This window comes from Anser cygnoides, chromosome 9 (assembly GCF_040182565.1).
Source record: "Anser cygnoides isolate HZ-2024a breed goose chromosome 9, Taihu_goose_T2T_genome, whole genome shotgun sequence".
NCBI classification, from domain to species: Eukaryota; Metazoa; Chordata; class Aves; order Anseriformes; family Anatidae; genus Anser; species Anser cygnoides.
In genome coordinates this window covers 10,301,684-10,319,501 of record NC_089881.1, presented here as the reverse complement: position 1 = coordinate 10,319,501, position 17,818 = coordinate 10,301,684, and the positions used below count along the sequence as shown (strand labels likewise).

Genomic DNA, 17,818 nt, shown 5'->3' with positions numbered 1-17,818 from the left:
ATCCTCTGTTTTTAAAACGGGAACCACAAGAATAAATGTCAGTCACAAGAATCCCACAGGGCCTGTTGCAGAAAAAAAAAAATCCTTAAACTTTGCATAAGCTTTAGCAAATGCCCACTTTGATCTTTACATCTCGGGTCAAGTCTTCTCTTTGCCTGCTTACATTTGGTCAAAACAGAAGATAATCCACCAGGTTTTGGAGAGTAGTTTCCCCACAGCTAATCCCTAGAGAATTTAAAGGGCTAGCCTTAACACAAAACTCAGTCTGTAAATGAGAAGAAGATATTCCCTGCAAACTAAGTGCATCTTTTGACAAGCCAGAAGAAGCTGCCTCAAGCAGGACAGTTTGAGACCAAGTTGCCGTTTAAGCAAAAGGATCATCAGTAGGTCCCATACTATTAGCACAAGTAATGCACTGTTCCATGTTTTCCTTCGCCGTGGCTGCAAATTGTAGCTGAAAGAAAGCTGGAGGAGAAGAGGAGTGAAATGAAAGCTGTAGTAAGCAATTCAGTAGCTAAAGTTACCTGTTAAATTTGTACTATTGGAATCAGGATCCAGAAAGTGTTAATGTCAGCTGAAGCAGTAATTCAGCAATAAAGCATGATCAATGGCTTTTAATCCTTTGATGCAGGTGAAGAAGAGAAGCAAATTATCTCAGATGCTTATTAATATTTTTAAATTATACTTTAAACAACCTTACACATTTCCACTTGTGCACTCACCAGGATATTGGCTGCAGAACAGGATTAAGATACAACCACTTTCATCCATCATTAATGTTATCAAAGTTGAAAAACAGATTTAATTCCTGAACTGATAAAGTTTAATAAAAAAGACCAAGACTACTTTAAGGAACTCTATGAAATTCTAAAATAAAAGCATTACTCAACAGCCTGTTCTGTAACACATGAGTTTAACAGATATTTCAAGTCTCTCAGTTACATTATAGAAAGTATGCAGTCAACTACAATCAAAGTTAAAACAAAAAAGTGCCTGTGATCTATGGATCATTATTCCAGACCTGTTGTGAATCAGTGAAAAGGAGAGTAGCAAAGGACATACCTTGGAACTGCTCCCAAAACAATCAAGTTGGCTTTTTGTTTGTTGTTTCCAATTACAGCATTTTTCATATCTCTGTAAATCCAGAAAGAAAAACAAACCCTGGTAAATTATGCTGAGGTACTGAGGGCTTAATCTATAGAATTTACTATTTCCATGAAGGCTTATCAAGTACCCTTTCACATCTTCATGTTGCACCTACAGGACTGTGCTCCAGTGCAGTTTCCACAGCCCACAGCCACATACCCCAGAGCTCTGGGATTCCATTACGTCCCAGCTTATGCAAGTAAGCAAAATCCCAAACTATCTCACATGCACACCAGACATAAAGAAGTCTCATTATTGAGCAAAATTAGACAGACTGGTTCTTTGTGCCCATTTATTCACTAGACTTCTAAAAGGGAAATATATATATAGCTTGGGGAATCAAATGTTGATAATTTCAAGTATTAATTGAATACTCTACTGGGTGCAGGAATAGACAAGTAAAAAAAAAAAGGAGAAAAAAAGGAGAAAAGTTTTCATTCTCTTCTCACCACAGGCTTTGGCAATTTCAGCAGGACACCTAAGCATCTGTATTTCAAAATCCCAGAAGCAAAGCTGAAACAAAAGCATTTCCCTATCTGAGCGTTAAAGGTAATCATACTATGGTAAATGAGCAAGAGGAGCATTTTGGAAAGTGAACACTGGTTCTGCACACTATCAAGTCCTATGAAAACGCGTGGTTTGCAACCTTATTGTTCAGAAATCTGTTACTGTATGCTAAAAAGCATCACCACCTTCTAAAAGTATTTTCCCCTAAATGTGAACGCATTGAGCATATATGAACATCCAGAGAATCTGAAAGAAAGCTAGCAACTTATGACCAGTTTCAGGAAAATCAAGATGACATTTCTAGGAAACCTTCTAGCTGTAGGAACCTTTATAATATAAACTACAGGGAGGGGAGGGGGGAACAGTCCAAATTAAGATAATTCTTTACCAAAATAACAAAAAGTTGCAAAATTAATAATCACTGGCTAACCTATGCCTATAATTCATTCAAATAATTTGGAAACTTTAGTGATTGCTTTAGTTAGGGCATATTGTTGCCATTATATCACTTTGACTTGCTGTCTGCAAATCTTAAGAGACTTAGGGCAGCCCTGTTCTTTAAGATCCACCCTGGCCTGCATGAACATACCACTAACAGTTCTTAAAAGTTTCACTGCAATGAGCAGTTGGCCCAAGCGTTCAGCTCACTTCATGCGTTCTAAAGAGCTTCTTGGTCAAGGCAGGCAACATCTGGACTGGTGTAAACACAACCTATACAAACCTCAATTAGTAAAAGGTAATTGACCGTTCTTCCTGAAGTATTTCTCCTTGTGACTCACTCTCCTGTTACATCCAGTTACAGAGCTGCAGAAGAGTGCTCCAGGAATTTTAAGCAAAAGGAAGCAAGCTAAATTCTCAAGTTTGGCCAGAGATCCTGGAGTCCCAGCAAAGGAGCAGCTCTGAAAGCAGACTGAACTCCACACTGCAGTTCAGTGTAACTCTTGAAACAGGCAGAGGCATGAAGCTACTTGACTTGTCAAGTGAGACATTACTTAATAGAAATCTGCTTACATAGTTTAGTTGTATACAGCCGGGTATCAGTAGAGAACATTGGACTATCCTGTTACATCTCCCCTAAGTTTGGTGAGTTTGTACCTCATGACAAGAGATAGAGAACAAAGAGGAAAATTAGATGACTGGCTAAGCTGGAAATCCCCAAAAAATTAAGGAATTAACTTGAAGGCTGCATGGAACTCAGAAACTGTACATCAGTGGTTTCTATGCTGAAGGTTTGATATGAAAGTGTCCCAGTTATTTTTTCAATGTTTTTAAAGTAGAAAAGTAATTTCAAATCAATGGCAAAATCAATGCTCCAGATCTCCAAAAGGAATTTAAACTGTACAACAGATGAGATAGGTTCAGGTACTAAGCTGTTCGGGCCTCTCCAGGGCTACCTAACCTGTTATTCTTAGACCCCAGCTCTCAAAATCATCAGAAAGGCTACATCATGCCACCTACCCATGAAGGCATCTTGAGAAGCAAAAAAGAGAAGGCACTTGCCAAGCACTCTGAAGAATCCTGAAGACAAGAAGCACTCTGAATTGCCAAGCACTCCGTTTTCTGGTGACAGTTCGATGCTCTCCTCAGATGATTTTACACATTTTAGGTGGTGCAAGAGACACAAAAGGGTCTTTTGACAACTTTACGATAGAATAACTTGCTAACTTTATATCCATTTAATACACAACGAGCACTGCTTATTAGGATTTGATTTAGAGACCTGTTCAGAAGTGGCGTGAACACAGCCAAGTTCCATAACACGAATTCAGAGGTTTAGTGAGGTCACAGTCCTGATCTGTAAAGGATTCAGATGAGTTTCTCCATCTCAGTTCATAAAGTTCCTTCGGAAGGTCATGATGAGTAGACAAGAAATATTGTAAACTTGAGATACCAGACAAATCCAACACAGGTTCAAGCAGTTCCGACTTGCAATCAGGTGAAATACTTTCAAATTGGTAAGCAGACCAAAAACTGTCAGAGGATCACTATGCTTGTGTACATTATGTCTTGGCACTCCCAAGTTATGTGCCACAGCTCTCTCTTCAAATTTGCAACTAATAGAAATGAGTTTATTTAATAGAGAAGAAACCGGAAGATACTGAAACCAAAAATACCCCTAGAATTGTGTAACCCAAAGTTGAATAACAGTAGATTTTTATTTGGTTTACTATGAAAAATAATTACACAATTCCATATTCTGTTTTATGGAGATTTTCTGGATCAGCAAGGTAATCTCCATAAGAAGTAAAGAAGTGCCGTGTGCCGTCTTAGTCTACCAGGTCCTTGGTGAATCATGCGCCTTGAAGAATTGAGTGCAACTCCCTTACCTAAAAACATCATCTCTAACAAGTCTGAACTTGACTGACTTCAGATTCAAGAAGACATGAAATTCATCCAAGACAGAACAGTGAAGATCGTTATCTTCAACAAGTGGTAACTAAGAAAGATCAGAAATTTGCAGTCCAAAACTGGATGCTCGCTTTGCTTCCAAGTATCACGCACACTGCTCCCATTTCCTACTGTGAAGAAATCCTTGAAGTGAAGGGGGAAGTAAACAGCAGCAAAAACAATTATGAAGGCATGAGAACTTCAAAAGAACAACTAATCTATGGTGATTCTAGGCCTGATCTGTGAGAAGACTGTGATCCGGAAGAGGAAGATACACAAGCTTCCCAATAATCAGTTCCAAGCTTTCAGACAGGTCACCAACCCTACTGCCAAGAGCAGAGCATGAGCAGCTTCAGAAGAAAAAGGTAGATCTTAAGAATATACATATGTAGGTTTCTCAGCCTCATAAAGGTAGCTTTCCACCCCAAACCATTCTATAGTTCTATACAGTCAAAGACAATGAAACTTCCAGATGAGAGAAGTCATAAGATGCTTTTGAGGTGTTTTGTTTTTTTTTTTTTCCTTTTCCTCTTTTTTTTTTTTTTTTAATATCCTGTGACCTTAAAGTTTCCATTCAAACTAAATTCAAAAACTCATTTAATGAAATAACTCAAAATTCAATTAATTTCAATGCAAAGATGTAAAGTCTGGTAGGTGATTTTCATGCCTACGTTTACTGTAATGCAGTAAAATAATTTACATGAAAAACAATCAAGCAGGATAAGTAGGTTGCTAGCAATAGAACGTGGTGATGTCCTAACTAATCTCTTGGAAATTTTGCTTCCTGAAGTGCTACATCAGCTTTTTCCCCTCTCTTACTGCTTTTTAAATCAATAAGAACGCAGTTTCATCAGTTCAATCCTGTGACAATTCAGTTTAAAGTTATGAAAGTATGTAGAAGCTGGAGAAACAGAAAACCTTGTTTTCTTCTTCCAAACTTTAGAAAAGGGGAAAAAAATATATCAGGTAAGGTTTATCAGCTGTAACAATCTATTGGAACATAGCAACCCAGAAATAATCATCAGTTCAATTAACTTGCTACAAGCAACACTTTCAAGATGCAACGTATGCTAGTTTTGTCAATATATGGTCATGGTATGATTGTTTAAAATATGTTAGAAGTATATTAAACTAAAAAAAAAAAATCTAATTTTCATACAAATGCAGTTGGACAAAAGCTACAAGAGGAACTAATTTGCCAGTTTTGTATGGAGTTAATATACTTTTATTCTGATTCTTAAGGTGTTCTTGTTTAAAAGTACCAGATGTAGCCCACTTCAGAGAAGCAAGAAGCAATAATAAACACAACAATTTGCAAGTAAAATAAAGTCTTTAGGTTTTAATGATTCCTTGCCAATAAAAATTAGTATTATGAGGTGTCTAAGTACTGAGAAAATTAGCATTCTAGGCTGTTGATGTAAATTCTTACTGTAGAAGCAATTTGAAGTGCTGACCTTTGTCCTAAGCAGAAATTACCTAAGTTCAACATCTTCATGAAGTTTATTCTAAGTTTGGGACTCCTCTGACAAAAACACCAGAGGTGCCCTGTAATTAGCTCACAGTTCTCTGAACTGGTGCAAATTAACATCCTAGCTGAGAAAGAGCAGACCTCTAAAGCATTCCTAGCAAGCCTTGAGACCTGTACCTCTTCTGCAAAAGAGATCGTGAGAAAGCAACATGGTACATGAACTCCTCGGTAAGATTTTGTTTCTACCTACCTTTCTAAACACAATAAATCTAGCACAAACATCAGAAGCTTTAAAAATCTTATAGGAAGCCCTGGAACTTTCCTAAATCACCTTCTAGCAATGCAACACCTAAGACCATGGAGCAAGCTAGCCCTACTTGGTGAGGAAGAAACAAAAGAAACTACAGAGAAGGGGAAATGAACAGTCTGCATATTTTCTCATCCTGTACGTCTTTTGAAAATAGAGTAGGTAGCCATATTTAGAAGATTCCTACACAGAGAAGAATATCCAACATAAGATGAAAAAATCACAGAAGGAAAAGTAGTCCAAGACACTCTAGGCCAGAGCTTTTACTTCTAATACGCAATAATTACAGAAGATTGTTAGAAGATTAAGTGCACAGAGGAAGCATCCAAAACAATGCATTGTGAGACCAGAAGATTTATCTAGCGGAGACAGATCAAAATTAGAGCGATAGGATGAAGCAAAGCATCCTTCTGGTAAGGTTTTCAAAAACTCAGAATTCAAATATCTGAAAGACATTTGGGATATTGCTAGCGGACACGAGGACAGAGCTAAACTAAGAACTGTCTGCCCCAAGTTCAGAAGAGTTGCTACGTTTCAGTATCACAGAAGCAAATGCTACCTGGAGCAGCTGGACTTGAGACAGAAGCTGTCCAGCCAAGTTGTTTTGACAACTACGCTTTCTCCAGCTTTCAACTCTGCTTCCTTCTCCCTTATTCCCCCTCTCCCATTTTAATGGGCAGATGCAAAATAATCAACAGCAGAAAATAATTACAATTTTCACATGTTAAAATATGTCCGCTATTTGATAGTTAATATCTATGTGGATGCTACCACGGCTTGAACATCTGTTAAATGCCCAACAGGAGAGTTGGTTTCTGTTCTTGTCAGGAAACCTATCTGCATGATCATGATTACTACTCCAACCAGGTAAATAAAATGCTAAAAACTCCTGCCAACTCAAGCAAAGCAAACCGCAGAAATCAGAAAAGAGCTTATTTTTAAAGTTAATGATCAGGTTGGGAAGAAAAGTTTCAGTATTTCTAATCTCATTCAAAAAAAATCAGTGTATCAAAAAAAAAGACTCAGAAAAGAACAAAGTAGCACGCACAGACACTTACTGGTACTCAGCTTCTTTGTGTTTTAACACTTGAAACTGTTACACAATTAACAGACCGCGCAAACTAAACAAACTCAACAATGAAACAAGGAAACCCCAAATCCATGGTTGCTCCCAATCTTAATTCTCTCAGACACCACATATAATGTGAGTGCTGTAGAAAAATAGCATATGGCTGTATTTACAGCAATGCAGAACCGTACAATTTAACATAGATAATGCTAAAAGTGATCATTTAATCCATCTTCTCCACATCACAGTGCCAAAATAAGCCTTGAACTCCTCTCTGAGGTATCCCATTTGGAGAGGTAACTTACCTTGTTACAGGTTTTCTTGCCAAGGCAAGTGTCCCACATGGAAAGGTAAGCTGTTTCTAATGACCCCTACCTGCAGTCAGAAACATTCGCACCTGATTCCCACCCTGAATCCATCTCAGGTTCCAGCACTTGCTGCATTTGCACGTGACTGCAGAGTCCTCTCATATCAAATTTTGGCTTCCACATCAGAGCCTAAACCAGTCGATCCAGCAATACGACGCAGAAGCTAGCATAATGACTCCGCACCTTTCACTGCCCAAACTCATTTCAACTCATGTTCCTTTCAAATCTCCAGGTTAACAGGCAAAATGGGATCTGCTGCTTCTCCCACCTTTCTCAAGCATGTTTTCTTGCCTCATCCTTTGCAATTTTGTTGGTTCTGGCAATAGTGCTACAAGCCGGATGAGATCACTAATCAGCTGAAAAATTGCCTACTTAAATCTGATGCAGCTTCAAACTTCAAATGCTCTAAGTCAGCGGAGGATGGGAGCTTAGCTAGCTTGTTTAGATACTCTTTTTTAAACTGAAAAACCAACAACATACAAACGACGGTTAGTGCTCTGCACCATCCTCATATCAACCTCAGAATCAAACCCCACCACTTAAATAAACTAGGTTGCAACACCAAAGACCATCTGAACAGAAGTGTGGGGGAAACAGCTGCACTTGAGTAGAACTCTTGGAAACAGGTGCTCTGTTCTGGGACGGAGCAGCCAAGAGCAGCAAAATACTCTCTTCACAGCTGATCTGAAGCAGCAAGACCATCCGAGAAGCACTGCAGTTGCTTCAGACAAATGACCCAAGCTATCAAATACGTATCATATATATTCACTCTCTTGGCTTTAGTCTTCTTTCCCATTTCTCCCATTTTAAACCCACCATTCAGTAGCAAAAGAATTTTGTCTACCCCAAGTCATTCAAACAGAGAAACCTTAAGTTTTATTCAGTACAGGAAAATACCTTAAAATGGTCCTCAGGTACCTGGTCAGCTGTTCTCAGATGTGCAGTCATAAATTTTGGGTGGCACTGTCCGTATCAGCTTAGGCCAGCAATCACCAAAAGATCAACAAAACCTGTTTGTTTGACGTAACTACTACCTACTAGATTATAATCTCAAATCTTTCCTACATGAAAGTATTGCCTCAATTTTTAGCTCCAAACAGCTTTCAGCTGAGATAGTGTACTGGCATCCATGTACATAGACATGCCTTAAATTTGTTTTTCAAATGGGTGCTGGTAAGTGCTCACTAGGACAAAAATTTATCAATACTCAGCTCTCCCATTTTACATCTGGGGGACAATTTCTGGATGTTTCAGACAATGCATGTTTAAAGCATGTTTTAACAAATAATTTTACCAGCTACCCCTCCTGTTACCTTTCCATTCCCAAAGGAAAAAAAAAAAAAAAAGCAAAAATCCCAACATATTTATCAGTTCATCACTAGCAATAGAGCACACATACTAAAACCATTTTAATCATCTGGCAGACAAATAAATGTAAACAGATTTTTATCCTTTGAATGCCACAAGAAACATTAACCTTTTACAGGGAGATAACCTAAAAGAACATAGTTCCACACTGCAAATTGGAAATGAGCTTGTTTTGAAAGGGAAGTGAACTATTTTTTAAAGTCGATTCTGATCGGTTTGAATCAGAACCTCAGAACAAAAATCAAACACCAGATATTCGGAATCGCAAACTCGGTAGCATTGCTGATTTTACGGCACACATTCCCCTCAAGCCCAACTCCTAGCTCAGTTTAACTCCCACACACACACGCAAAGGGCACAGTGACTACTTCTCCCTCCTATGCCTGCTGCATTTCTCTCTCCCTTACAACCAGCTCTCCTCTATCCTCTATCGATTTGTTAGCCAACTACAAAGTCGAGTTAAACTCTTAATGACCTCAGTATTCAACTGGGCTGAGCTTGAAGTATGCCACTCGAGACCTTTGTGACCAACACTTGCCTGATTTTCTCCAGCTACATCAGCTAGTCTGGTAAAAGTTGCTTCTCTACTCTTACCCTGCTTACAGCATGAAACCATCACAGCAACAACATTGCTACTCTGAAGCTGGCATCAGGAGCGCAGTTTTGGAGAAGACAGCTTTGTGGTCTCTCTGAAAGGCAGAGCCTCAACAGGTTCATTGATCAATGCTCTCTCAGGCTCAGAGTAGCAGCCACAAGGCTCGAGATATTAAACAACCCTACCAGTCTGACGACTTCTAGCCAGATATAATAGGCGTACCTGATTTCCCATAATTTAGCCTACCTCTAGGCTTTAGACCAGGAGTTATGATACAGAATTTATTCGAAAATAATAAAATAAGCAGTATTATGCATTTGTACCTTTTGCTGCATTATAAAGCAAGCCCAAAGGGAGAAAATATCTTATTCTAAGAGAGTATTACGCACTTTTTTTGCCTTTATTATAGCCTCCCCTCTTCTCTCTGTATCTACATTATTTTTCCACCTGACTCTGCAAAATCTATTATATTGAAAACCACTCTTCACAGAACACTACTTAATTCTCAAACAATGTTTGAGGCCCTTTCACTTTCATCCCGTCACTCTGAAAAACGTGCCTAGCTATTACATTCCTCAGCTTACCTCTTGAAAGGGAGGATCAACAAATGGAGTACTGCTCCCGGCTCCCTCTCACCTAGCCCTGCTCAAATTTCCCTGTCAGATTCTGCATCCTAAAGAACAAGCTTTCAATTTCCAAGCCACAAAGAGCCTGTCCCGCAGCTCAAGAAGCATCACCAGAAGACTCAGCAGCCTCTTCCCTCAACAGATGACTGAGGCTACACAAAAACACTTTCATCTACAAGTGATCTAATTTTCCAAGTTCTGACCTGAAAAATGAGACCTGAAAGTTTCCTGCTGCATCTGAACGAGTATATATTTACCACAGAGTACCAAGTCTAGAAGATCAACAGAATTGATTGAAAACGTACAGAAACAAAGCATAACAGGAACCTCTGAAGATCTCTTCTTCTCATGGGGCCATTCTGGTGAAAATCGAGGCAAGGAATATGCAATGAACAAAGCAAGACTCCTGCAGAAAATTTAAGTCCAGAACCAACCACTGAGAGTTGGAAAATGTGACTGTATGTATTTTGGATGCACAACGTGAAAACAAGCGCTGTTTGCTGTGTGGAAGATTTTTGTTTGATGGGACATGAAGAACAAGAGGCAGAAGTAGCCTCTTTGTAACTGGCTGAAGGGGGTACCTGTTGCTCCATTAGAACAGAGATGGGAATTTCTTCTCTTCCCACTCCATGAAGCTGTCTCTTATATTTCAAACAGCTTTCCCTGTAGGCATGTGTGCATCCAATTGCCACAGCTGAGAAATAAAAGACACTATTATAAAATCATTTAAACACGCCTGGAACATTTTTTCAAATCCAAAAATACACAAGCGAAGAAGACAGATGTAACAAATGCACAGTTTGAGGTGTTCCCAACGAATTTCAAAGCAACTGCCCACAAAAGAGACACAAGATAGGTACCACAAAAGCATTGTTACTACTTAAAACACATGCTCATTTTTTTCCAGTTTGCGACTACTTTCTGGTATCTTCTCTTTGAAGAAGGCAGAAACCAGCAAGAAGTAAAAACATCCTCAGTCAAATGCAAATACAAGTCCATTGCCCCTTAGAGGAGGTTTTAACACACACCTCATAATTTTGCATCCAAAAACCTATGCAAAGGTAAGCCCAATTACATCTTGGTTGTACCAAAATATCATTTTCACAGCCTTCAAAACACTGAGCATAACCACTAACTGCTGCAACACTGCCAGCCCAAGCCTGCAGGGACTCTGAGACATAACTGTCCGATTCAAAGCGGTCCACAAGTTCTGCCCCAGATGCCAATTACTATACTTCCCATATCAAAAACATGGACTCTCAAACACTCAAAATCATCCTGTGTAGGAAGCGTGTATGTCACAAAGTAAATATACCACAGAGATCTATACCAGTATCCCCAGCACAGCACTGGACACGCTCCCCGGGAAAAAGGAAGGTCCCATAAACGTACACATACCGTAAACAGTACGCAGCATCATTTCGTAGGGTGAGTCTTCCTTTTTCCTGGGAAATAAAACGTTCACACAACTTTGGAAAATGCTTGTCTGTAACTCCAGCGGACTGGATGAAGCACATCCAAAAAGGGCAGAAACAGCAGTAGCATGGGAATTCTCAGTGCACTGTGATGGTGGTTATTTATAAGCCCAATGACAAAATGACACCCTTTGACTGCTAAGGAACAGCCTGATGAGAAACAGTTGGCACCTAGAGTACGCCAGATTTCTCAGAAAGCATGCTCCTTTCAAAACCAGGCTTTGCGATGCTGTTTGCACAGCTTTCTGAAACGACGGATCGCCTTTGAAGACATCAGGCAAACTGTACGCATGACAAAGTGTTTCTCAGAGAAGCCTCCGACCAGCAAATAAATTGGTGGACAAAAATAGGCATTGGTATTGCACCTGAACAAAGTGGTCCTGAGCTCAAGTGTGGATGAAAACCAAATTGCAGTCTAATACACTGCCATGCTGCAAAGCACAAGCTATTGTTGCAGCACGCATCTTGGGACACATGAAGCTCTTACAACAACACAGAAATATACAGAGCTATGTTCTGTTCCTCTGCCAACAATGGCAAAATATTTAAGAGAACCTCTGAGAGAACACAGCATTTAATCGCTTACAATATCTGTTCGGGGTAGTCTGTGGACTGTCAACACTAAATAAATTCAGTTGCTGCATACCTGGCGCTGCTGCTGACCTTGCAGAATGCAGTCAAAGTGTATTTGAGAACATCTGAACTGTAGAACAGTAATATAGAAGATGAAAGGCTTAGAAAAGCACTTAAGTAGACACAAAGCAAACCTGTAAGACCTCTCAAGCACACACATACACACATGGAACAGTTTATGCTTACAGAAGGAAACTACCATGTTAAGCTTGCTCATTTATAAAGACAGTCAATAGAAAGGCAAACACACACACTTTCATACAGATGTGGGCCTGCAGAAATGGGCCTTGCGCACTTTAAACAGTTCTCCATCAGGTACAGTAAAAGGCAGTAGTCATCCTTGTAAGAACCCCAAAATTTCAAATCCTGAACTGAAGCTAATGATTTACTGACAGGTACACACAATTCTCCCCTTCCAACCTACTATTAATACTTAGATGAACATGATTGGAATGATGCAAACAGAAGTTCCCCAGGAAACTTGACATTTTGCAATAAGATCAACAGAAGCACATCCAGCAGTACTGGACAAAAGAGAAATGGTTTTTCAGTTTTCCCATGAGAAGGGAAACAAAAAAGCCCCTAGCCATGTAAGACTTCACTCTGCGGACAAAAGATGATTCTGAATATAACCTCTCTGACAAATCATGAAAAAAAAAAAAAGGGAAAAAAAGAGGGTTGGTAGTTTAAAGACTTTCAGAATATGTAATTTTAAGTCTTCTCAATTTACAAGACCATGACTGGATTGGCATGGTTTTCAAGTCCAAGAAGCACTTAGCTGTATTTTACCTTTAATCAAGCCTCATTCAGAAGTTGTTTTTCATTAAAATGTAAAAGGATGCAATTAAAGAAAGCCCCAAACAGAAGTTATTCATTCAAGTTTCTTTAAGAGCATATGAAGAACAGAACGACTGTAACTGAAGACAATCTGCAGAAACAAAGCCTCTTAAGCCAGCCCTTTCTGAACCTTGATATTCAAACAGTTCCATCAATCACAACAAAAATCTACGTCATCGAGACTTTCAGCCAGGATGCAGGAAAAAAACAGCGCATCTTAGGAACCAAAGATTTTCAGGGAATTACACAGAATACTTGATAAAGCTTCTGAGACACACTTCTGGTAGAACTTTAATCCTCTTCCACCCCAACACCTTCTACCCTCCCACCCCTCAGTGGACCACCCCAAATCTCAGTTTGTTCCAACTTCAATAACTTTTCGGATACCTGAAGTCAAAGGAAGGAGGGCAAAGCCATATTCTTTTGCCCAAAAGGAATCTTGGACTGAATTTTTTTTATACACTACTTTAAATTGGACTGTAGCACATCCATCTGCTAATATTTGGAAAATAACAAATCCAACACGCAGGACTTGCTTAATGTCAGGAAAGACATACTCTCAGAATCAGGATTTTAACCAAGGTGTCGCACATGTAGCTTACCAACCAAATCTGCGCTGTGATTTTTTTCCTCTTTTTTTCCCCTCCACCCTTCAAAGACACTTATCCTATCAAATGTGTAGCTTTAAAAGGTCTAACTCTAAGAGAAGATAACTTTTGCATAAATTCCTTCAGCAGCTTCTAAGCGGCAGCACCAGTTATTTCAACCACTAGAACGCTGAGCCATTCTTAAAAGGATTGGTCTTCAAATGCTTCCTTACACTTACTGCTCATCATCTCCCCATATCTCAGAGCGTTAGCTTGAGAAGAAATGGTTCCTGTACAAAGCTCGGCCTCAAAGACACCGCCTGGTGGTCTTCATGGTACCAGTACCAAAACGCAAAGAGAAAAATCACAAAGCAGATCCATAAAGGACACGTCCAGGTACTGAAGAGAAAGGATGAGCTGAAAATGCTGCGTGGTGCAAAGACCAAAATAAAGAGCTTAGAAAACTTTATGCGGCAAAGCAGTATAACATCTCCTGCATCAGAAACCAGACACCAAGGTAGCAAACCGAAAAGAAAGCTATTGCAAAATAAATTGGTATTTTGGTCTCTTTAAAAGTACAGATGATGAACTTTAACTGGAGAAGCCCGTTCATCGAGATAGTCACCCTGCATCAATTCATTTTATTATTGAACCACAGCAAAACTAAAAGGCAGCTCAGCATAGATTCCACTGTCACCCATGGACGACGCAAAGAATTTCAAGGTGTTAGCTAAGACAAAAGACTGCTCAAGACTTTTGGTTCTGGGAAGTCACTAGACTTCAAAAGATGTGAGTAACACCTCAGAAGATGGGGAAGGGATTGCCAAGACTTGTTGTTTCCAGTTCCTTGGAGAAGAAAGGAGAGCAGGGAGGGAGCGCCACCCAGTGCCCAGAGCATCTGCCAAGGAGGCTGAGCCAACCACGTGGATGTGGGATGAGATGCATCCTCACCCTGGGACCAGCCAAGCCAGCTTTGTGAGTAGTGGACTAAGGCCAAGAGTGTTAGAAGAAGTGTTAGACTCTTCTACAGAGAAGAGTTAAGAACCTGCAAATATTCACACTAATCTGTACAAAAAATTCTGGTACGTAAGAGGATATTTCAACAAATAAAAGTTTTTCCAAGATAGTTTTATATTTGTGTTTTGTTTCTCACGTAATTTCAGAGGAATACTAATTCTGATGGTGCCTACTCCATCCCCGGGCCACCTTCTGAACTACTTTCCTACCGGAAACTCGTCAGACTGTCCTGAACAACACAATGGACGTTCTTGGCTTTTTGATCCACTTGGTCCTTTGACCAAATGTTCTTGTGTTTTGCTAGATAACCACAGCCAGCAAACTGTAGGTAAGCCTGAGCAGGCCTGGCTTCACCAACCGTCAGTCCTGGGCAGGGACTCACTAGTCACGTCACGGTGTGGTTATAACACAAAGCATATAGCCCAAGGACAGTAAGAACACAGCCGGATCCTTGCACCGGTTTTACCACCTATTCAACAGGGCAAGGCCTCCTCTTAATCTTTCAGTCCTTACCCACTGGCATCGGCATGCAAAAGAAATACTGAAATATAACCAGCGTCCAAATTAATTTCTATGGAAGTAGTTTCTTTTGGCTTGCAGTTCCCTTTACTGAGATAGAAGCCATGCATCAAAAATCAACACTCAGGCATGGCAGCAGGGGAAAAAGAAAGAGGCAGGTACACTGACTTGGCAGTGGACAAAAAAACTCTTTTAAGACAGAATTAGAGAAAAGCAGACTTAGAAGAGAATCAAAAGGTGGCCAAAGGGAAGAAATGTTTCAAAAAACTTTTTTCTGAATGCTCACAGAATATTTAACCTAATTTCTGACACCTGTGAGGCTGGTTACGTACACTACATAGCAATAGGGTGCTAAAACAGTACTATCATGTTTGTATTAAAATATTCCAACAAGATTTCTCAAAAAGAGGCAGAGCTTCTTCCTCTTGACATACAATTCTAGTGGGATTCAAGTTAACCTAGCTTATGCACAACCAACAGCCCAAATGTGTTTCAGGTGACTTACATGACACCTTGCAGAACTTTCTGGGGATCGAGGTCAAATAATCTGTCAACATAGTGGCGGCTACTGGCCGTTACTTCCTGCAGGGAAAAAAATGATACACATTTTTAATAGTTTATATCAATTCATATAATGGCAGAAAAACAGAATGACTAAAGCAACAGCACGTCTACAAAACCTACCAGGCAAGACAACAGCCAAACCACAGGATCATATTCAAACGTGCAGTATGTTACTGCTGGGCAACATCTGCACAAAGAATTAACCCCATGTTTAAGCATGACTTAAAGAATAAGATGTATTTATTGCAGATAACAATAAGTTATGAGTCAGAGAAAGTTAATGGAGTGCTGGTAGGTATTTGTAGTTTATGAAAAGGACACACAAAGGGGTCTATTTCAGATATCAACACTATCTTAGATTCCAATTTACTTATATTCAGTTACTGCATAGAAAAACCACAAATTCCTGCAAGAAAAAGTTATAAGAGCTGTTAATGTTGCTCAAGAGGTATATTGACAAACAAGCTTTTGAAAATACGGAAGCGCATATTAAGACATTTCTCTGTAGCTTACCTTATCATAACAAATTCACACATTGCAGAGACTGTCCTTCTCTAAGACAGACTGCCTACTGTCCCACACAACTTCAACAGGGACAGCAGCACAATATTCTCCATAACACTTCCCATAACTACTTTACAAGAGAAAGTGAACTCTCCTCTCGGTAACAGGACCATGCTTGTAAGCTAAACATTTATGCACCAATGATTTGTTATTCTCTTTGAGAAGATCCAAAGCTGAAGATGAAAAGCGTTCCAAAAAACATGGGTGGGAAAAGGGAAGAGAATTTCCCTCCAGGTTCTCACAAACACGTGCCAGAAAGCATTTCCATTATCTCTTTTTTTTTTTCTTTTTGCCAGCTCAACCTTTTATTAGGCTTTTCCTATTTTTTCCTTATAAGTTTTCCTTGAAAGGAACTATAAGGGAATTGCAAACTGTTCATTGCTTTGCAGGTATCTAACTCTTGGCTAAACCTGTGCCTGCTTCCCCAGCCAGACACAGAATCACCAGCAGCTCACTCATGGTCTCACATAAGCCTGAGAGAAGAATCTAGAGGCAGAAGGACTCCTTTGTCTACGAGAATACTATTAAATTATGCTAAATAAATTCTACGTGTAAGCATCCACCATGTAACGAGGGCAGTATTTTTGTGAACAGCAGTGGACTTTCACCTTCCCAATCTATGTATTTCTATGTAAAAGTGTTCTGGACTCCAGCGGTCCCACTGCCCTCCGTTTCTAAAATACCCTGGCTTTCACCTTATCAGCCAGTAGGGTTGTAATGCAGAAGGGCATTCGTATCCAGGCCAACAAGTTCTTCAGGTAGGCCCCAAAAATGAAGAATCTATCAACATCATCAGTTTCACGGGTCCCTTGCTCAGCAAGAAACCGCGCTCTGGAGGGAAAAAAACAACACGAAGAGGACGCCCTGGGCTGCTCCAAGCGGCACCCACGCCGTACCCTCTGCATTGTTCCTCGCAGCGCAGGGGTCGGGGGAGCAGCACCGGGGTGCCGGGCTTCCCCGGGGGACGGGCAGGGCCGGCAGCAGGCGGCCCCTTCCGCCAGGCCCGCGGCTGCACGGCCCCGGCCTGCTCGGGGCGGTGGGAGCGGTGGGGGCGGCGGGCGGGCCCCAACGGCGGCGGGTGCCGGCGGTCCCGGCCTGCCCGGGGCGGGGGGGGGGGGGGGGGGCAGACGGGCGGCGCCGGGGGAAAGTTGCCGGGACGGGGCGCCCCCGCCTCCGCACAAAGGGCCCGCAGGTGCCCCCCGCAGCCGGCGGCCAAGGTCAGGCCGAGCCCCCTGCCGGACGGGCGGGCGGACAGAGCCCGCGGCACTCACCGAGAGGACGCTCATGCGGAGCGGCGCCTCCAGCACGCACGACGCCATCTTGGCGGCGCAGCAGCCGCAGCCCCGCCGCCGGCGGCGCCCTCAAGCGCGTCGGAGCGCCGCCGCCACCGGGCCCGGCCTCATGGCGGGGCGGGGCGGCGAGACCAGGGGCGGCCGGGGCGGGGCGGAGCCGAGCGGGGCGGGGCGGGGCCGAGCCGCGCAGCCTCGCCGGGCCCCGGCCCTGCCCAACCGCCCCGCATGCGCCGCCGGGCTGAGGGCGGCCCCTGGCGGCGCTGCGAGCCCGAGCCGCCAACGGGGAGCGGGCCCGGAGCGCCCGCGGCTCGGCTGGCAGGCGCCCGCACCCTCCCTTGCGCTCACAGGCCCAGGGGGTGCTGCATCCATCGCTGCTCTGCTGGGGACAGCACGGCTCGTTTGTCTCAGCTCTCGCTAGCAAGAGGTAAACACCGCTTTGGCACCCGCCACAGATCTTGTAGAGGATAATGGGCACACCTTTGGGGACG

At 41.7% G+C, this 17,818-nt stretch overlaps 1 protein-coding gene across 8 annotated transcripts in view; it reads right to left on the bottom strand.

Moving 5' to 3' along the window:
• Positions 1-17,477, bottom strand: part of ARMC8 (armadillo repeat containing 8) — a 62,971-nt gene extending 45,494 nt beyond the window's left edge. For 5 of the 8 annotated variants that reach the window (XM_067002116.1, XM_067002118.1, XM_067002119.1 and 2 more), the window contains exons 1-3: positions 17,310-17,475; positions 15,416-15,492; positions 1,063-1,134 (exon numbers count right to left, since the gene is read on the bottom strand). In XM_067002116.1, coding sequence (XP_066858217.1) covers positions 1,063-1,134; positions 15,416-15,492; positions 17,310-17,357 — 197 coding nt within the window. In that variant the 5' untranslated portion in view covers positions 17,358-17,475. Of the gene's footprint in view, positions 1-1,062; positions 1,135-15,415; positions 15,493-17,309 lie in introns of all 8 variants that reach the window. The other 3 variants (XM_067002122.1, XM_067002121.1, XM_067002120.1) reach the window with 3 other exon arrangements.
• Between the last annotated feature and the right edge of the window lie 341 nt (positions 17,478-17,818).